This window comes from Solanum stenotomum, chromosome 4 (assembly GCF_019186545.1).
Source record: "Solanum stenotomum isolate F172 chromosome 4, ASM1918654v1, whole genome shotgun sequence".
NCBI lineage: Eukaryota > Viridiplantae > Streptophyta > Magnoliopsida > Solanales > Solanaceae > Solanum > Solanum stenotomum.
Window position 1 is genome coordinate 5,515,811 of NC_064285.1, and position 22,482 is coordinate 5,538,292.

The 22,482-nt window shown below is 30.9% G+C and overlaps 3 protein-coding genes across 3 annotated transcripts in view; 2 read left to right on the plus strand and 1 right to left on the minus strand.

Annotated features, from left to right (window-relative positions):
* The window catches only part of LOC125863391 (sulfate transporter 1.2-like), a 529,831-nt gene that overhangs the window by 284,745 nt on the left and 222,604 nt on the right, over positions 1 to 22,482 (minus strand). The window lies entirely within an intron of this gene.
* On the plus strand, positions 3,568 to 4,851 carry LOC125863403 (secoisolariciresinol dehydrogenase-like). The gene is made up of 2 exons (XM_049543594.1): positions 3,568 to 3,744; positions 3,931 to 4,851. Exons 1-2 carry the CDS (start codon positions 3,623 to 3,625, stop codon positions 4,736 to 4,738), a joined length of 930 nt encoding a protein of 309 aa, XP_049399551.1. The 5' UTR covers positions 3,568 to 3,622; the 3' UTR covers positions 4,739 to 4,851.
* LOC125863402 (probable carboxylesterase 120) lies at positions 11,413 to 13,322 on the plus strand. The gene is made up of 2 exons (XM_049543593.1): positions 11,413 to 11,989; positions 12,586 to 13,322. The coding sequence occupies exons 1-2, from the start codon at positions 11,470 to 11,472 to the stop codon at positions 13,047 to 13,049; spliced, it is 984 nt and encodes a 327-aa protein (XP_049399550.1). The 5' UTR covers positions 11,413 to 11,469; the 3' UTR covers positions 13,050 to 13,322.

The following is a 22,482-nucleotide window of genomic DNA, read 5'->3' on the forward strand; positions in this document are numbered from 1 at the left end:
AATACAAATATGTGTATCAAATGTCATAGATATTATGACATTTATTTCAATTAGCGATGTCAAAGCTCCATATCAATCTCCTAATGCCAAACCAAACCTAGGCATTTAATATTTAACTTCTTAATCATTTGCAGTAATATTGAATTAACTAGGAGCGTATATGGTTGGGTTGGTTTGAGTTTTTTAACTATCAAATCAAATTATTTGTGTCAAATGCTTAAATTCATAAACCAAACCAAGCTAATAAAAGTCGGGTTTTTCAACTTCGAATTTATTTTGGATTTTCAATTTTTTTTTTACCGGTAAAGTGTTCATACAAACATATACTTAACTTGTGCTTCAAATATTTCTTTAGTCCTACCAAAAGGCAACTATCTAAGGTGTTTCTTAAGAAAATAACACAGAATATGAAATGAGTGATGACAATAAATTAAAATACTCAACAGAAAATAATAATGAAATCGTATAAAATAAATATTGCAAATTAATAAGTCATAATGAAAATGGTCATAATTTATATAAATCATGGTATAATCCGTCTAATAAGTATTAATTACATGATTAAACATTAAAGAAAAATTAAAATTAGGTTATGTATTTTAAATGTTTAAACCAATGTAAAACTAAAGAACAAATATTCAACATTATTATCATTCTTAGTGTTGGATTTTTGTTAAAAAAATTAAAATTAGTATTGATTTGAGCTTTATTGGAATTACTTATATCCATGGACTATAACCTTTATTGGACCATTCAAAATTGTAAGTCTAAAAAAATTGAAATAATATGTTAAAAGATAAAAATTATGAAAAAGTATAAGAAATACTTAGAAATTATATCAAAGTAAATACTTTTATGTATAAAATTATTTTATTTTATTTATTATAGCTACATATAACATACCAAAAATTTTTTAAAAATATTTTGATAAAATTTCTCAAGAATCAATTTGAGTTACATATCAACCAATTGTTAATTAATAGATTGAACTAATAAATAAGCGGACTAATAATCCACCTAAACTTAAACAGATTGAGCGAATTAGACAGATTGAATTAGATTTTTAATTTTCATCCCCAAATATAAAGCTACTAAAGTGATAAATTCAAGAACTTTTTTTGTGAACATTTTCCTTTTCTTTCCTTTTTTTCAAAAAATCGTTAATCTTAATTACAAACTTTCTTGCCGTGAAGATTTTGAACCATGCGTGCTTAGGCCCCCTCTAAATTATCACTAATTAGCCATATTCACGTGGTTTCTTAATTACCAAGAGTATGAGATTAGATGCCCCATAACTTCTCAAAACATATTTAAGATCAAATAATTTAAAGAATAGTTTTAATATATTAATATATACTTTAATTTAAAAGTATTATCTAATATTTTAAATTTTGTATCAAATTAAATGAAGAAGGCACATAAATGAAATAACAAGAGTAAATATTATTCTCGAATAAGTGAGTTAGACAAACTTAACTGAGATGACAAATAAATAGTTAAAATTAAATTTGAGCAGATCAAGATGATCAGATGGATGAATCAATAAATAAATAGTCGTCCAACTTTGCTTAAAGCATACCTAGGCAATTTGATTCTTCCGTTCATTTGGTTTTGTAAATGGGAATAATATTGACGTTTTTAATAGTACCATCACTACCATACAACATCACTTTCTCAATTTGTTATATCCACACTAGTATGCTTAATTTCGTTTTTACTATGACTAATTTATTTTTTGATGCTTTTTCAGATCTCTTATATTTAAAACTGAAGATCTCTTATATACAAAAATGTCATAAAATTATTTAAGCTTCATGTAAAAAATGTCTGAAATTCAGTCAACTATATAACTTGACCCCAACCAAAAATGTCTGAAGTTTATTCCAATAATACCAAGATCAATAAGGCAATAGGTACATTACAATTAACAACACAATGTATAAAATGGAGGTTTCAAATAAATTTGTTTGAAGTTGTTTTCAAAACGGATAAATTTGTAAAGAAATATAACTTGAGATAAATTAAATGACGATTTTAAAGCAGATATTTTTTGACTCCGCCCATCAAATTTACTCTTAGCCCAAATTCATTACTACTTGATGGATGGGGCAAATTACATAGTTTTGACTAAGTTTTGCCATGCCTAGATGCAGTTGACCTAACCACTATGCACTAGCTAGCTAGGTCCNCCCCCCCCCCCCGCCCCCCCTCCTCATAAATGGAGTAGGAGATCTTTGATTTTTCTAAATAAATTTCTGATCACATTATATTATAAGTTAAATACTATACGTACTTCACTGACCACGTGAAATGTAATTAAATCGTTCATACTAATAATGAAATTACAAAATTATTTTTTGGAGTTCATTGCTTACGGTTTTGGTTTTACAAGTTCAGCTTTATATTATATGAAATAAAATTAGCTATATCCAAATTAATTTAAGTTTAATGTAAGGTTATTTATAGTGGGTAAGAAAATAACTCACTTTTTGTATAAAACGTGCGTTGCATTCTAGCTGGTACAAAACATATTTTTTACTTGTGTGTTTGGTTGGAAGGAAATTATTGTTTTCCACGGAAAATGTTCTCCTACAAAATATTTTTCTTAAAAAGAAGTAGTTTTCTTACTTATAATAATTAGTTAGTAATTAAAATGAAAATATTATTCCGTTTCTTTTTAGATAAATGAAGGCAAATACTGTAACACGAAACCCAGACTCCCACTCTTTAACAGAAACCCGGAATCCTATCACACTGCCACACAATACCCAACCTAGCCCCAACATCGAATTAAGAAACGACCCTCACCCAAACTGCGACCCAGGATCAACCTTGACCCTGAGTTGGAGTTGGGGTGGGAATTGAATTTCGGGTTGAGGTCAGAATCATCAGGGGTTCGAGTCCCGAGTCAGGATTTGGAAGTCAGGTCTCGAGGTCGGGATCCGGAGTCAAGTCTCAGGTCATGTAGGGGTCGAGGTCCTGAGTCGAGATTGGGGTCAAAGTAGGTTCATGGTCATGGTGAGGAGTCGAGTCTTGGGTCAGGGTCGGGATAGGGAATATGTATGATATCGGATCAGGTTGGGGTCAAAATTGAGGTCTGGAGTTAGGACCTGGGAAGGAGTTAGGGTCGCGTCCCGGACTGAGGTCAAAAGTTGAGTCCCAGATTGGCATGGTGTCGGGGTCAAGAGTCGGGAGTTGGGTCCTGGGTTGAGGTCGGAGGGATGGTCCCGATTTAGTATTGGGGTCAAGGTCAGGAGTTGGGTCTTGGATCGGGTCCCTAGTCAAGGTCGGATCCCGAGTAAAGGCCAGGCAGGAGTTGGATCCCGTAGTGGGGTCTGGAGTCGGTCCTTGGTCGAGTCGGGTGATGAGGTCGGAAGAGAAATTTGAAAATGGTTTCCTTATTTTTTTATATAGAAAAGTTATTTTTTTAAATTAGAGAAAAATAAATTTATTTGAAAGTTCTCTACAATGTTTATGTACCACACACACCCTTTGCTTTCAAAAGTCACATTTGATTCTCTGTATATTTTACTAACTCAAATTTACACTTAGTTATTCAGTATTCTATTATAAATAGAGACTCTAATATGTTAAACAACACAAATCTCTCTAGTTTGAGAAAATGACCAAGTTTTCTCCTCAATCCCCAATAGCCAAAACATTTTTCTCTTTTTTCCTTTCTTTATTTTTCTTATTCATAATCTTCTCCTCATCCACTGCGACAATTCAAAATAATAATAGAAGGTATGTTAATTTTTATTCCGCTGTGGTTTTGCACATTGAATGCCTTACAATTGCTTCTTTTTGAATGACAACAACAACTTTCCACGTGGTGGGTCTAGGAGGTTAAAGTGTACGACAGTACGCATAATTTATTTTATATTTTTTTTACTTTAATACTAATATCTATTTTTAAACTTATTTTTGTAGACTTGAAGGTAAGGTAGCAATAATAACTGGTGGAGCTAGTGGCATAGGAGCAGCCACTGCTAGACTTTTTGTTCACCAAGGTGCAAAAGTTGTAATTTGTGACATTCAGGACAAGCTTGGAACTTCCGTAGCACAACAAATTGGCAATAAGCAAACAATTATCTATGTCCATTGTGATGTCTCGATAGAATCGGACGTAAAAAATGTTGTTAATACAACAATTACTAAATTTGGTAAGCTCGACATAATGTTTAGTAACGCTGGTGTAATAGGCAATCCATTTACCAGTATCCAAGACATTGATTACAATATGATTAAGAACATATTCGATGTAAACGTTGTTGGAGGTTTTTTTTGCGCGAAACATGCTGCTAGAGTGATGATTCCGAAAAAGAAAGGTGTCATTATTTTCACAACAAGTATAGTGTCGACATTTTATAGTGATTTGGTTCACATCTATACTACTTCAAAGAATGCACTTTTGGGACTTACCAAGAATGTTGGAGTCGAATTAGCGAAATACGGAATAAGAGTTAATAGTGTTTCTCCTTATGCAATTAGCACACCATTGATGTTAAATGCATTTAAAGTAAACAAAGAAATGGCTGATAAATGGTTTGCAGAAGGAGGAAATTTGAAAGGAGTTTTACTAAGTGTGGACGATGTAGCAGATGGAGTGTTGTATTTGGCAAGTGATGAATCTAGATATGCAAGTGGACTTAATCTTATAATTGATGGTGGTTATACCAGTACAAATGTGGCTTTACCAGAGGTCTACAAGAGATTGTTCATCAACAAAACAATGTAATATTATTATTATTAAAGTAGGAATAAATAAATAAATAAATAAAGATAGACCAACTTATATATGGTGAAATTCAAATGATCATTTAACTATGTATCCGTATCAATATAAATAAAAAGCTAGCCCTCTTTGAACGATTGATTCCTCTCCTCCGTTTATTTTCCCAACTAATAAGAGGATTTTGTGCACTAGTCACTACAATAAAAGAGATATTTAGTGTAGTTGAGTTAATGTGATGGGAATTAGAAAATGTCTAATTTATGTATTAATAATAGAAAAATACATAATTTTGTCCAAGACACCTTGAGACAAATGAAATTAATGAAGGATACAAAAAAGTCCTAGTGCTAATATACATGGGATTGGGCCTGAGAAATGAGTATTCTATAGAATTCATAATTATAATAATGAGGGAAATATCCGTATGCCATAACCAAAAATTCCAAGAATTGCTAACCATTATTAAAAAAAAAAAAGTGATTCCTCTGTGTTCTGAAGATGGGGTGTTGGATCTAATATTTTTTGATGATTGACAAATGGTTTGGACCAAAGAAGTTGGGTCGGACCAAACAAGTAACATGGAACCGGTCCTTCCTACACATTCAGGGAAAGGGAAACTTTACATAAATTCTACTAGTTTATAAGCTAATAACTTAGATACATTCTAGTTTGTAATATTAGAAATTTTATCAGATTTTGGTACATCTAGATATGTTGAAATACATCTAGATACATATATCTTAGGATACATGGGGTCAAAATTAGGTGTAATTTGTTCTAGATACGCTGTATCCAAGTGGATTTTCATGTATTTGAGATATATAACAAATCTCGCTCGCCACTCTCCTATGTATCTGAGATACAAGCGAATCACACCAGATACATACATATACATGTATCTAGTGTGTATTTATGTATCTGAGATACATAACAAATCTTGCTCACCTTTCTCCCCATCTCGCTCGCTTCTGTCCCTATGTTAGTGTATCTGGTAGCAAAAATACATGTAAAAGAAACTCTCTTAATTACTGGTAAAATACCTAATATTTTGAAAGTATAGGTAATATATATATAGTGAAGTATATCTAGTTTTAATGACTTAAAAAATGATTTGTGAAATATCAATTAATTCCATACTTCAATTTTTTTCTTATAAGTTTTAATAAACGCTTCGATTATTAATATTTGAAAAGAGTCCTTTAAAACTTTATGTTATTTTTTTACGTACATGTGTATTCTAGCTCCGCTCCTTAGTCTAATATATATATATTAAAGTTCTAGTAAGACGCTATCATCTGCTTTGGAATTTAATTAACCTTTTTTCTCTTCATTTTGGAAGATTTTCTTTTAACTCGTACGAGATATTGTTATATTGATGTTGCAAGTTGCCTTCAAGTTTAAAATGGCTGAACATATTTTTATGTGTAAAATTTCAACAATTTAATCATTTTGCTAAAATACGTGTATTAACTTTATGAAAAGGTAAAATAAGTATTTTTGCAATTACACAAACATACCTATTATATTTACTATTTTTTTTTATTGTTTGAAATAATTACATTTTATTTCATTAATTAATAATTTCATACCATACTTCAAGTCAGATACATTTACATGCATGTAAAACTATTGCTACTAGATACACTTAAATAGGGAAAGTGGGAAAGAGCGAGAATAGGAGGGAATCAACTGAAATTTGTCTATGTATCCCTAATACATGCAAATCACATGACTAGATACATACTAGATACATGTATTTGATATGATTCACATATATCTGGGATACCAGATAGATATGCGAGCGGGATTTGTCAATGTATCTCAAATACATGCGAAGTACAGTGTATCTAGAACCAGGGGCGGCTCAACATAATTTAAGGCCTAAAGCGAAATTCTAATTAGAGGCCAAAAATTTAAATAAACTCTATCTGTATTTATTTAGTTTTCTAAATTTTTAGATGTAAATTATTACTTAATGTCTTTTTTTATAAATGATTTTTTCAAATACTTTTTTTTCATTATTATTTTTAGGTAAGATTTTATCAATTCAACATTGAAAAACATCATTTTATTGAGACAATTATTATATGAATTGATAACATAATTTTACAAGTAATAAGTTGATACACTTTAAATAAAGATAAGAGTTAGAATCATAGAATATAATTCAAAAGGTTGATAAGTGGTATACCCTTACTTTAATATGAAAAGTTACGAAGAAATAAAAAAAGAATTTATAATTCACTTTGTTCAACACTTTTCGACTATTGATTCATATTTTTGACAGAGTATTATTCTAACTATCAAAGATTTGAAAAAATAGAGTGCAAAAGGAGTTAAAAAGGATAAATAATGCGAGTGTTAGCGAAGAAAATGTAAGAATTCAAAACAATGTTTTCTTGATTTCTTCTATTTTAATGGGGTTAAGAAGATTAAAATAATATATATATATATATTACTTTTATTATAAATAATTAATTTTTTTATGAAAAAATTAAACAATTTATTATTTGTAGAAATTTGAGGCCCCCCAAAAATGGGGGGCCTTAGGCATTGGCCTTAAAATTTATAGGCAAGAGCCGGCATTGTCTAAAACAAATTACACTTAATTTTGACCTTATGTATCATAAAATACATGTATTTGGACGCACTAAATTCTGATAAGATTGTTAATAATGTAAACTAACATGTATCTAAATTATTAACTTTTAAACTAGTAAAATTTTTATGAGTTACATATAAATTAATGACCGTGTAAAGTGGGAACATAGTCTTTCAATTTGATAGTTCTCTTTCAATGACTTTGCGCCTCTTAAAAAAGGAAAAATTGATAAAGTAAAAGCAGAGTAAATTAAAGTCAAGAAATAGGACTATGAATGATGAATGAAAACTAAATGTTATATTGGTTATATCATAGTCAAGAAAGACGACTATCAATCAAATTAAATCTACAATAAACAAATTCTTTTCACTTAGAGTTTACATTTTGATGTTTTATCTTTTATGTGAACTTATATATTATTTAATCAAATCGCCAAGTATAATACTCACTCTATATTTCAATTTATGTGACACATTTTATTTTTTGAGATTNACTTAATTTTGACCTTATGTATCATAAAATACATGTATTTGGACGCACTAAATTCTGATAAGATTGTTAATAATGTAAACTAACATGTATCTAAATTATTAACTTTTAAACTAGTAAAATTTTTATGAGTTACATATAAATTAATGACCGTGTAAAGTGGGAACATAGTCTTTCAATTTGATAGTTCTCTTTCAATGACTTTGCGCTTCTTAAAAAAGGAAAATTTGATAAAGTAAAAGCAGAGTAAATTAAAGTCAAGAAATAGGACTATGAATGATGTATGAAAACTAAATGTTATATTGGTTATATCATAGTCAAGAAAGACGACTATCAATCAAATTAAATCTACAATAAACAAATTCTTTTCACTTAGACTTTACATTTTGATGTTTTATCTTTTATGTGAACTTATATATTATTTAATCAAATCGCCAAGTATAATACTCACTTTATATTTTAGTTTATGTGATATATTTTATTTTTTGAGATTTAAACCGTTTAAGTTTTATCGAGAATTTACTCGTGGAATCTTGAATTTTTTTAAAATTTAAATTTATATAGTTGTAAACTATGTAAAAATAATAAAAGTTATAATAATTGACAATTCAAAATATTTAAAAGATATATGAAAATTTTACGATAAAAATAGACTTGTTTAAATTTTGAGATCCAAAATATGTCAAATAAATTGACAGAGAGTGTGTTAGTCATCCATTCATGTTGTCTTCTTTTATCGTACACTATAATTGACATTTCTTTTCCTTCCACTTTCTTGCTTCTCGAAAGTATGTCAATTTTTCCTAATATACAATCGAATAATTTTATCCATAAATAATACATGAGTATTTGATTCCAACCAGTATAATAGTAATAAATAATTTAGTCCATTTAATAACTAGTCTTTTTATAACCTACTTAATTCATTAATAAAAAGTAAGTTACTACTTATAACTTTAGAAAATCGCTACAAGGCATTGGTAATTGTAATGCACATCAATATTAAAAAACAAAATAAATATGAATATGTCTAATTTCACATAAATCTTCGGGTGTAATTTCTTGTGACGGACTTATGAAAAAATATCTCACAAGCACCAACTTTAATTGGAAGTGCATATAAGAGGTCTTGATAGTCGGAATTGAGCCGTGAATATGAAAAAAGTTCTGTTGAAAGCGTCATCCTTAAATGGACCTCGACGCGCGAACTTCAATTTCCTTTTTTAAACAGTAGCTCTAGGAATATCAACACTTCGATCCACAGCCTATCTTGAAATTATTTAAGCAATTAAAATCAAACTTTGAATTCTTTAACGATTCTAAAGTCAAGAAAAACGACCAATTTCTTTTATATATATATATATATAAAATTCATTTATTGCGCTAAAAATATCCTTTAGTCCACATTTTAAATTAGATAGCAATCTTTTATAACTAACAAGCTTTTTTTCAAATAATAATAATAATTATTATGTATTACGTGACGCTTTTCTATTAGATAAAATTAAATTTTAATCCATCAAATTTTCTCTTTTCTTCTTTCCTCTTTTTAAGGGTACTTTCAACCCAAATACTCAAATTTTCTAGTGCAATACTATATTGAAGTGGAAGGATTCAAGTTGGAGAATTGGTAGTGGTTCTTTTTTGTTTGTTGCTATCTGAATTTTGATTTTTAATATTTATTGATATGGTGTAGTGTCCTTTTCTTTCTTTTTCTCTCTCTTTTTTTCCAATACTTTATTCATATTTTTTGCTTTATTTATTTATTTGTAGTTTATTGTGGACCCTATCTTTTATCTGTGTTTGTATTTTAGGATGATAAATATTGACACATTTTTTGACGTTTTCTTTAAATATAAATAATGTTGATGGGTCACTTTTCTTATTTTTTTTCTTTTATGTATTCTCTTTAAAGAATATGATTGAGAGGATTGGTTTAGTCTTTATGAACTACTTACATATGCAAGTAGATATTGATATCTCAATTCTCAAGTGGGTCTTTAATTATTGAAAAGGTTAATTTGGTCTTTCACTATTGAGAAGGTTTATTTATATATTTTTGGGCTTAAAGCAAGGATATTTTTGAAAAAATTAAAAAATAAATTATTTTATTTTATTTTAATTTAATTAGTTTATAATAATTTTGAAACTATGGGATGCGTTGTAGCTATGCCTTTTAATTTTATATCCATATACTTTAGTTATAACTTTATTACTTTGAATATTGGTATATTTGCGTAAATTTTGTAGTTACTTTGAGTAAAAAATCAACGGTCAATGAAGAAATGATTTACTACCACACAAATATACGTCATAATTTATTTTAGAGTATTTTTTTAAAAATCATTTAATCAATACCACTTATAATTTATCAATGTTAATAATAGTTATCATGTATTTATTTACACTTAATGAGACCAATTAAATATCATTTAATTGACACTACTTAGTTAATAAATTTGTGAACAAATATTAGGCAGTTGACATCATAGGTTTTTCATAACTAGTTTAATTGTTAAAGTGCCAAAAATAAAAATGGAAAAATTATCTAATTAGACAAACATTTCTACCATATTTACTAATTCTTCCAATACAGTAAAATCTTACTAAATTAATATAGTTGGGACCATGAAATATTATTAATTTGTAGATGTATTGTTTAATCGATAAATTAATATTTATTAATTAAAAGAAAGTTTTGAGATTCATATTCATATGTCCCGATTTTAGAAGAAATTGTAGATATCATCTGAAAAACAATGTTGAAGATGATACAATACCTTGGGAACCAGTTACGTGTAAGGCAACACTTATCACATCTTGAACTCTTTGCATTTTTATGGTGTAGTTCGAAAAGACAACACCGAAACTTTAGGATACAATAATAAAAGTTAAAGGCGAGCTTCAACTAGATTTACATTTTAATAAAAAACAAAAGCAATAAAATAATATTTCACTAAATTATCATAGATATATTTGTAATTTTAAAGAATTATTAAGTTATAATATTAATGGGACCATATATTTATATAGGGGTCTTCTAAAAATATATTATCTTATCGAAATGAGTGATTTTTTCCATTGGCCCAAGTCGGGACTGAAGAAAAAAAAAATTATCTTACAGAGATTATTAATTTAGCGAGTATTAATTTAACGAGGTTTTACCGTAGATTGAAATAAATACATATTGTCTCACTAATTAATAATTTCATACCAGATTTCCAATACACCATTTTTGCTACCACATACACTGACATAGGGAGAGTCGAACGAGATAGGAGGGAAGCGATCGAGATAGTCTATGTATCCCAAATATATGTGAATAACACTAGATACATATATTTCGGATACCAGATACATTCTGAAATACATATACATAGGAAGAGATTTGAGCGAGAGAGGAGAGAAGAGAGTGAGATAATAGAGAGGCAAGCTAGAAAATCAGATAAATGTGAATCCACCTGAATATAATGTATCTTGAACAAATTACACATAATTATCACAATTCCCAATACAACAATTCCCACTTGTCACTATTCTTCTTATATAAGTCTATATATATAGTACATAATAACCCCTCTAAACTAAGCTAAAATATAAAGCTCACCTCCTACAATACATATTTGTGTGATCAATATTTATTATGTCTAGCCAAAAATTTGTTCGTCCAATTTTTGACAATCCCTTTTTCAACATTGAAGAATTACCAAATGATACAATTAAACGTAAACCTGAACCCCTCATACCAGCCAATTCTGATCCCAATGATACTTCCTTAGTCATATCTAAGGATGTAGACCTTGACATCAACAAAAAAACATGGCTACGAATATACGTCCCACGACGAATAATTGCAAATCATGATAATGATAAATTGCCTGTCATTTTCTACTATCATGGCGGAGGCTTTGTTTTCTTTCATGCTAATAGTTATGGTTGGGATCTCTTTTGTCAGAGACTTGCTGAGAAACTTGGCGCGATGGTTATCGCCCTTGAATATCGTTTGGCCCCTGAAAATCGACTTCCTGCAGCTTACGATGATGCCATAGACGGGTTATATTGGATTAAATCAACTCAAGATGAATGGATTCGAAATTATTCTGATTTGAGTAACGTTTATCTTTTTGGATCCAGTTCTGGTGGAAACATGGCTTACCATGCAGGTACTTGATTAGAGTTATTTGGATTCAAGATTTAAAATTGATGCGTTCAAATCTGTATATATTTATGTTTATTATAGTTATTCCCTCTATGTCCCAATGGAAGTATCTTAGTTTGACTGGATACTGAGTTTAAAAAGTACATGGAAACTTTTGAATTTTATGATTTCAAATTAAAGATATCATGTGTAGTATTTTCAAACTCGTGGTCTTAAACTTACACCAAAAAATGTTTGGGATAAGGGGTATCATTTACTCCCTTTCTCCCAATTTATATGATTTACACATTTCATTTATTGGACAAATATTTAACCATATTGTCAATAGTTTATCCTTGTTGAGTCCTACTTATTTGCCAAGAAGTCTACATAGGTGTACTCTTTTTAAGGTTAATTTTGGAACATTGCAAAGTACTCTTCTTATGTTTCTTTAACTACGTGCTCAGTCAAACTATACATTAGATAAATTGGGATGAAGGGAATAACAAGGAGATTAGCTTAGCTTTGATTAGAGTCCATCTCTTCTATTAACATGTCCAAATCTAAACGTATTGAACTATTCATAATTTTATGGGCTAATTTTGTCCCCCTTACCTACAGGATTACGCGTAGCATCTTCATCATACAAAGAACTAGAGCCAGTGAAGATCAAAGGGCTAATCTTGCATCAACCATATTTTAGTGGCAAAAACAGGACAGAATCCGAAGAGAAGCTAAAGGATGATCAACTTTTGCCATTACATGCAATTGACAAGATGTTTGACTTGTCCTTACCAAAAGGAACATTGGATCATGATCATGAATATTCTAATCCATTTCTTAACGGAGGGTCAAAGCATTTAGATGATATGGTCACACGAGGCTGGGGGATCCTTGTAACCGGTGTCTCTGAAGATCCTTTGGTTGATGGCGCGCGCAACTTTGCTAATTTTGTGGAAGAGAAAGGTATAAAAACTTTCAAGCTCTTTGGAGATGGTTACCATGTTGCTGAGTTCTTTGAGCCATCTTTGGCTGCAGTCTTATTTGATGCCACTAGGGATTTCATATCTGCTACTAAAAGTTAAAAGTATGAGTTTGTTTTGTTATATTTCCTTTTGTGCAAATAAGAGAGGAGGGTATGCATTCCTTTGTGTGTGAGATTACTTTAAGTTGTTGTATTTTTCTCATGAATAAAAGTTTCTAGGGTTGAGTTAGTCCTAATATCTATTTCGTATTTTGCAATGTTGATGACAACCTTCTCTCTAAATTTGTAAGTCTAAAGACATAATACATTACTGTGCCTTTAATTTGGCTTCAGCTGATATCTATTAATTCCTTCCATTTTTGGGTGTGCACAAGTAGACACTTAAATTTGTACAAGTGGTTACATGTGTCCTATATGATGGGTGTCTTACAAATAAGTTCGAGTCTATCTCACGCGAATTATCTCGTTGGACGCCAGGGCCGGTTGTATGCTTTGGCAAATAAGGCTTTTGCAACTTGGGGGCCCCAAATTTAACAAGAATAAATTATGTGTTAAAATTTCTATAGAAATAATTGTTTATTTATGATAAAAAAGTATAAATTTTTTTAAATGTATATTATTTTACCCAATTTAACATCTTTTGTACTTTGTTAAAAATAAGAATTAATAGTGAAAAGTGTTGAACAAAGTGAATTACAATTTTTTTAATTTCTTTTTAAATTTTAGTTTCAGGCATTTCTACAAGCATATTAATATGGGTATACCAAGTCATCAACTTCTTGCGTCAAATTCTATGGTTCTAACTCTTATCTTTATTTAATATTTGCCTCACTGAAAGGATGTTTTTCAATGTTGAGTTGAAAATCTTACCTAAAATTAATAACTGAAAAAACAATATTAAAATACTAATAATTTTCATCTAAATAATGTAAGAAAAATAAATTTTGAATAAATACATGCATGAAGTTTGTTTATATTTTAGGCCCCAAATCAAAATTTCGCTTTAGGCCCCCAATCACGTTGAGCCGCCTCTGTTGGACACATGTGCCTAGCTATTTTTTCAATTTTAATACAAGTTTAAGTGTTTACTTATAAAGTTGAAGGGCATGAATGTCAGTTAACTTCATATTAAAAGACACATTATATATTATCTTATGTCAACTAAAAAACTTCTACAAGTATGCAATTTTCAATTTGTTCCATTGATTCCTATTATTAAGAAACACCATGCATGTATGGAAACAACTTTTAAAGAGTAAACTTAGCTCGGTTAGGTGTTAATTATCCTATGACAAATTCATTTTACTCGCGGAAAAGTTGAAATTCATAAGTTTCAAATCTTAGATTCGTTTCGGTTCATGTGTGCTCTTAACATATATATAGGCCACAATCGTATAATTCAGTTCAAACGTGCAAACTATATCTGCCTTATCATGTAATTTTGTTCGATAGGAGGTGATAAACGTGTGTTACTTAAAACTTAAAATAATTTATTTACCTTAATTTTGGTAGAATCTAAGTTAATTATTATACATATATTGAAGTGTATGAAATTCTCACTATCAGCTATTCAAAAAGGTATCAATATAGGTATCCTTCCATAAAAAGTGAAAGATGCAATTTTAATTTTAAAATAAGATAGGTTGATCGGTATTACATGTAAAGATAATTGATTGTGTTAAAATCTATATATTGATCGTGCATAAAATTTTGGGGGAAGGCATAAGCGAAATCTCATCGACACACCTTAACTATACATGAGTCTTATTACTAGGGGCGGACCCACGTAGCTTTCAGGGGGTTCACCCAAACCCCCTCGGTAAAAAAATTACATTGTGTATATAAGGTAAGTTTTCTGTATTTTTGTAGATATATTAATTTTGAACCCCCTAATAATCATGAAGTAAGTTGTAGCAACATAGTGGTAAACCTCCTTTTAAATTGACCCTAATGTCCAGGGTTCTAGCCCCATTGTGAGCATTTTATAATTTTAGCTTCTCTTCCTTTAGTTTTAGGATAAATCGTTTATACTTTTATTTTTCGAACCCCTGGATGAAATTCCTAGTTCCGCCACTGCTTATTACCCTTGTGAATTATTTTAAAGTATAATAAATACATCCTTTGATGCTGAGGTGGCATAAAGAGTGTGCTCACTCTCTTGGAGGCATGTGAGTATAATGATCCGATCCATCATTGTTACGAAAGGGTACCTCGTGCAGAGTCCCAAACGTTTGGTAGGATAGTGCAAGATTCCAAAAATTTGAGCACGACAGATTTTGGCTTGGATTATTTTTGGGCTGAGTTGAGGTCATCTCATCAAGCGGAAGGTCCCTCGCTATGGCAACGCCGCTATAGCGGTTTGAGTCCCGCTATAGCGAGGTGTTGAAAATTACCAACCTAATTAATGTGTCATCTTTTATTTTCCTCCCACATTTGGAAGGAGAAAATAAACGAGGGTTGCTCTAAAAACCTCTAGAAGCACCCGAGGTAAGGGAGCAACGGAGGAGGGAGAATTTCCGCTCTAGGAAAGAGAAAGTCTAAAGATTTTCCATGTCGTCCACCAAAGGCTGATTCCCTGAGGCTGTATTCTGGGAAGATTTATCAGCGGCTGCTTTGGCGCCCAAATATGCTATGTTTTCTTCAAAATTTATAGTTAGACCTGTTTTTATCGCATCATATCATGTATGTATTCAGAGATTTCATGCCTAGGTCTTCAAGCATGAAGTTTGGATGGTTAAATATTATTGTAATTGTTGTTAGGGTGGAAAAAGATGATGACTAGAGGATAGCTCTCTAGCGCTTGGTTGTTAATCTATAATTTCTTTATTGGGGTGACTTGATGTTAATTGTAATTAAGGTTAGGCATTCATGAAATTGCTGATTTATAGCCATTTATGGAACTCATATATAGTAATCAAAGGAACTTGTGTATACTTATAATGGTGATATATGTAAGTGATGGTTGTATGCTTCCGTGTTATGTATATATGCATGTTTATTGCTTGTAGGGTCATATTGTGTAATGTGTAATAGTAAGCATATGAAATGACTTGTGATTGTAACTTGTTGGTTCAAGTGGTGTAGTTCACTGTGCTACGTGATTATGCATGCTTGTTGTGTTGTGTGATTATGCATGCTTGATGTGCTTGTTGATTGGCTCGGGTACTATGCCAGTATATGATATTGTTTGTTGGCTCGAATACCACACCTAATATGATTATATACAATTGGCTTAAATACCATATCTAGTATGATACTACAGTTTAGTTTGGATCTTGTGAGAGGACCAATATGTACTAGTGGTTACATAAGAAAACCCGGTAATTGTGTTGTAATTATGTGACACATGTAGCTAGGCATTGTTATTGCAAGTGTTACTAGTTCATGTTGTTGTAACTGAGAGTACTGATATTTTGGGCTAGTGCATCAACTACACTATTTGCTTCTCTAAAGCAATGATTAATCTGGAAATTGTCTTCTTTCATGATCTTTATTATTTGCATAACAATATCTTGCATTTGCCACATCATAACATTCTTACCCTTTATCATAAAATCCGTCTCAATAATGACATTATGTAAATGATACTAGCACACCATTGAAGGCCTTTTAGGATAGCCAATCCTTTAGCCCTGTTGTTACTACAATTACCAAAATAGGTCTGAAATGCCATATTGATATTACCCTGATGATATACCACCACTACCAGCCTCCCCAGGATTACCTTTTGAGCATCCAGCAGTGTTCAACTTGAGGTAATTATCAGGAGGTTCTTTCCATTTAATAAAATTGATATTCAAGACAGGGTTGACTCTTTCAATCTTGGTGCACAGCTCCTTCCAGTTTCCTGTAAAGTTAAGGCAAGGAAACTGTTTGTTGAGTATAAGAGTCATCAACCATGTAAGCTGCTTAATAATTGTATAGGTGGACGCCTTAATGCCTTCAAATCTAGCAGTGCATCTGTTTTTCCATATCCCCCATCACAATATAGTAGGAAGACATTTGGTGCATTGTCTCCTGAATTTTATTGTTTGTCTTTGTCATCCACCACTGCATTACCATAGCTCTGATAGATCCTTTGTGAATTTTGATCCCACAACAATTACCAAATTTTATCCATCCACAAAAAGATGTTGAATGTTCTCTTCATGATGTGTCTTGCAACAGTTGCAAATTGACTTTGCAATCCTCCCTCTCATAAGCTTTATCATGAAAAAAGCCACTTTGAAGGGAATTTTTGGGTGCCATATGCTATAAGCAGTCAGTCATAGTGGAAGGTTTAGCATTTATAAGCAGCATGCCTGCAGATTTACAAGTAAACTTAACATTTGATTCAGCAGTCCAAATGATTTTGTCATGTCCTTTTTAAATTTGAATTTGAAGAATGTCGTTAAAAATGGAAGAGGGTAATTCCTGCCCGAGTTTAAGCTCATTCCAATTACCATCAATAATAAAATCTGCTACCATGACTTTCTTGGATTTAGTAGCTAGATGAAGAAGCTTGGCCAGAGCACCCTTTCCTGTCTAGTTTTCCCACCAAAAGGAANTTTTATCCATCCACAAATTAAAAAGATGTTGAATGTTCTCTTCATGATGTGTCTTGCAACAGTTGCAAATAGAGGGTCCATGAACTTTTAATTTTCTGACTTTGCAATCCTCCCTCTCATAAGCTTTATCATGAAAAAAGCCACTTTGAAGGGAATTTTTGGGTGCCATATGCTATAAGCAGTCAGTCAGAGTGGAAGGTTTAGTATTTCTAAGCAGCATGCCTGCAGATTTACAAGTAAACTTACCATTTGATTCAACAGTCCAAATGATTTTGTCATGTCCTTTTAAAATTTGAATTTGAAGAATGTCATTAACAATAGAAGAGGGTAATTCATGCCCAAGTTTAAGCTCATTCCAATTACCATCAATCATAAAATCTGCTACCATGACTTTCTTGGATTTAGTAGCTAAATGAAGAAGCTTGGCCAGAGCACCCTTTCCTGTCTAGTTTCCCACCAAAAGGAAATGTGGTAGATATGTCAGGTTTCAATTGTCAGTGACATTAATGTGGTAGATATGTTAGGTTTCAATTGTGTATCAACATGGCATGACGGGTAGGCCGGAGAAGCCTTAGGGTGGCATAATGGAGGTACATAGTCTTGGTTTAACCCGCGAAGGGTCGAGGTAAGAGAATTGAGAAGTGAGGTTGTGTAATTCTTGTTGCATAATTGTCTATCTATTTACTCGATATTATGCGGTAGATTCGGGTCGACCAATGATGTCTACTGGTACATGTTGTTTGTACTGATACTACTCTTATTGTGCCACTTGGTATAGTCTGGTTGTACGGTCAGTGATGTTGCATAGGTACATGTGACTTTGATCTTCAACAACTTCCATGTTACCTTTCCTTATGATGGGGGTTGTGTTCTATTTTCTTGTCCAATATGTATCTTGTTAGTTCCTGAGAGTTGTTAGTTTCTTGGTATTTGTAAAATAGTTCATATAAAGTTTTGTTCTTCTCAAAGGCATATGAATTTGTAGTAAATCAATTGTTTCCCTCATGTTTAAACAACTGCTTTGAGTGGTAAGGATACTCCTATCTAGGTGTTAGTCTAGGTCTCGTACAACCCAATTGGTTGGGTCATGACACTTCCCCCTACTGGACTAGGAGAGTACGATTATACACTTGTATAATGGAATAACTGACACATGAAAGAGGTGTACTCACCTTCAATTACTATTAAAATGAAGAATAACAAAATGATGTTCTTCAAAAGAAGAAAACCTTTTGTTGCAACAACCTTCATCTTCAGAACTATTAATTGCTTTAAAAAAATGATTAGAGGTATAACATATTTGCTGACCATTGAGCAAAGGCTGGTAAGTCAAATGAATTGTTTTGACTTCTTCAAAAATCTGAAAATTTTAATAAACTATTAAATACAATAGCATGTTTGGTAACAAAACTATATATTTTTTCTTTCACATTAGGAAAGTCACATATATTTGTTATTTCACTAAAAAGATCATTTTTCTTTCTTTTATATCCAAAAAATTATTTATATTTTATTATTTCAGTCAAAAGGTTAATCAAAGATGGAAAGCAATATACTCCCTCCGTTTAAAAAAGAATGCCCTATTTTCCTTTTTTAGTTTGTTTAAAAAAATGACTTTTTTTTTTGCAACACTTTAATTTCAGCTTTTCACGTGACTTGTTTAAGACTACAAAATTAAAATACATTTTGGTACATTTGACACAACTTTAACTTATGACCATAAGATTGAAAAGTCATCTTTATTTTCTTAAACTCCATACCAAGTCAAACTAGGTTATTCTTTTTAAAATAGAGGAAGTATTAAAATACTATATAATTAATGATACATCACTTGGTTTTTAACCCAAAAAAAATAATATATATATTAGACCCAACTCATTTTTAACCAAAAACCTCTTATTTAACCTAGTATTAGATTTGTAAAACCTCTTTATCTGCTAAACAAATATTCAAAGTTTCCTTTATATGCTAAATAAATCTCTCTATCTATAAAAAATAATAATATGATAATAGCCGTGCAACTACATGTTGAGGCAATATATAGAGACATCTTAGCTCATTGGCTAACCTTAATTGAAATAGTCCATTGTGAATAATTTGCATGCAGTTCATTTGCATTCAACGAATTTAAAATCCCTCATGATTTCCATTAAAGAAAAAGTAAAAAAAAAGACTCTTTGTTTTCCACCATTAGAATAAGTATGAAATGAAAAAAACTATCAAAAAAAGATAATGACAAATCAAAATCCTAGCATCTCATATTTATTGTTTGCATTCAATTAATATGATATTGTTTCTTTATTTTCACACGATTTGACTACAGTAACTATGTCCAGATATGCATACATTCACATATGATAATAAACTCAATTATTGCATTAATATTATTTTCCAAGCTAGCAAATTTATTACATACTACTTGAGAAATAATTCTATTATAAATAAAGTTTCCTAAATCTGATAGGGCGACTTACACAAAAAAGGAGGAGATGATAGATTGACTACTATATGCAAAGAAAGGCTGAAAAACAATCTACTTTTTATAAAGGATGTGTAAGGGGATTGAGGAAATAGTGAAGCAAAAGAAGGTTGATAGTGATGTAACGAAATACCCATCTTTCAACTTTGAGATAACTAAAATATATAATAACTTTACTAAGTAATATTAAAATACACATTTTGTATTCATTAGATGTATGTAAATATTTTATGCAAATAATTTATTATCTTTTGAGAGACTTGGTGTGATGATGTTATTTTTTGATCCTTCACATGGATGTTGGTGAGAAATTTAGACTTGAAATTTGTTTAATTGGAATATTCAATAAGACAAGAATACAATTTACGAAAGTCATGTGAGTCTAATATATGAATAAGTTGCTTCTTTACTAGGTATCAAGCGATTTCTTAGTAAATACACTATAAGTATTAGACACATAATTTGTCGTATTAGCGTGAGATGTTTAAGAGACACATTTATCATGTGAAGATATCTGAATAATTATTAAAAAGGTTGAATTATCAAACTGACATTTAATGCTAAATTTAAAGGGCTATATATGCTTTTAGTCATAAGTAAACAAGGAGTAATTAACAAATAATATACTTATATTTAAGAAAATTTAAGAAGTGTAAGGTTTTAATTTTCTGCTCTATAAAAGCTTCATTCTTTAGCCATCAAAAACCCTAGATATCACTTAACCGCCACTCTCCTTTTCATTGGTATGTGAATGACCTTCATGAGCCTGTCATTGTTACTCGAATGTCATTAAGTGATGAATGTTTTTAAGGCATGTACTTGAAGATGACTTGCAAATCGGATCCTAGTAAAAACAGACATATTCATTAGTTCAAGAATAACTTTCGGGTAACATCATGTACATGTTAATTCCATTAAAATGTAACTTACTTAAATTAGGCTTTACATGTTAAAACTTTACAAAAAATTCTTTTCAAGTCTTTATTTATAGTTTTCAATATAAGTGAATAATTTTACATTTATATTATCAATATATATTTGTGTTTAGTGTTTTTATTGTTAGCTTTTCAATATATAGTAAATTGATTGCGATTCTATTCCTGAGTTAATTAGCAAAGGAAGATCTTTTTCAAGGATACTATTTATTGTAACTTTAGTGAATTCATAGATCTGCCCTTGTTAAGTGATGATGAATCTTTAATTTCTATTGTAGTTCTATAAAATGCTAAGTTGGTAACCATTGGTTTGTTGCATTGAGAGTATTTGCTCTATTGCTTTCTGGGTTTATGTTTAAAGCTATGGTAATTTTTTAGTCAAGAACAAACTGAGGACGGGTAACCCCTCAGGATGACTAGTATTTTGCATGATTTGCTCAATTTTTTTGACAAGGCAACAAGAAGATTGGTTAATCTAGTGTATATCTAGTTTTTTTTCATGAATGTGTATCTAGTATCACGTTATCAAAATTACTTCTTCAATGTGTACATTCCATTTATTTCAGGCTGAAGCGGGTGGTGCTCAATTGCAAAAAGATTTATGTTGCAACAAGAGGTTAAGAGGTATTTTAAGAAACGTAACATCTTTTGCCCTACATATTATTATTCAGTTTGAAATATGACATGTAGTGTCATACTGTTAGACTTCAGTAGTACAATAATTTCCATATATATGTGTGTGTAGTCTTAATTAAGAGCCCGTTTGGATTGGCTTAAAAAATAGCTTGTAAGTCCAAAAATAAAAGGTCAAATTGAAATTACTTTTAAATCAACAAATAAAAAGCAGGGGGAAACCTACTTTTGGTTTTTAACTGTTTTTAAGTCATTTTAAACTTATTGTAAGTTGTTTTTAATCTTGCCAAACACTTTCAAAAGTTAAAATGACCTAAAGTAGGTTTGACCAACTTTTAAGTCAATTCAAACTGTCACACCCCAAATCCGGATGTGATGGCACGTGTCCATTTCCCACCGGACACGTCAGCCTAACCCAACCACAACGATAGATAAGTAGAAATACGAGAATAAATGATAATAAATAAGCGGAAGACTTTAATTAAGACTCAACACTACCCAGAATTTGGTTGTCACATGTACAAACCTCTAAATACAGAATCCGAATAAAAATATACAAGTCTCAGAGTATAGTTCTCGAATAGAACAAAACTGAAAGTAAAGATAACTCAAGGGCGCGTCTGAGATGAACCGCTACCTCTCGAGTATGTCCCGAAGCTCAATCTGCTAAAGAAAATACTAAGCCGAATCTGAGAGAGCTGTCAACCTACACAATTGTGTAGAAGCAAGGGTGAGTACCGAAAACCACAGGTACTCGCAAGTAACTCTAAACTAAGCAAAACTAGCAGCTACAAACAACTCCTTTCAATCCCAACCGAACCACCGAAACTTCAATCTAGCAGCAAACCAACCAACCTATACTAAACAGATCATATTCAACAGCCAGAACCAACAGTATATCCTCATCAACCTCAGATCAACAAATAAGAGCAAGTAGAT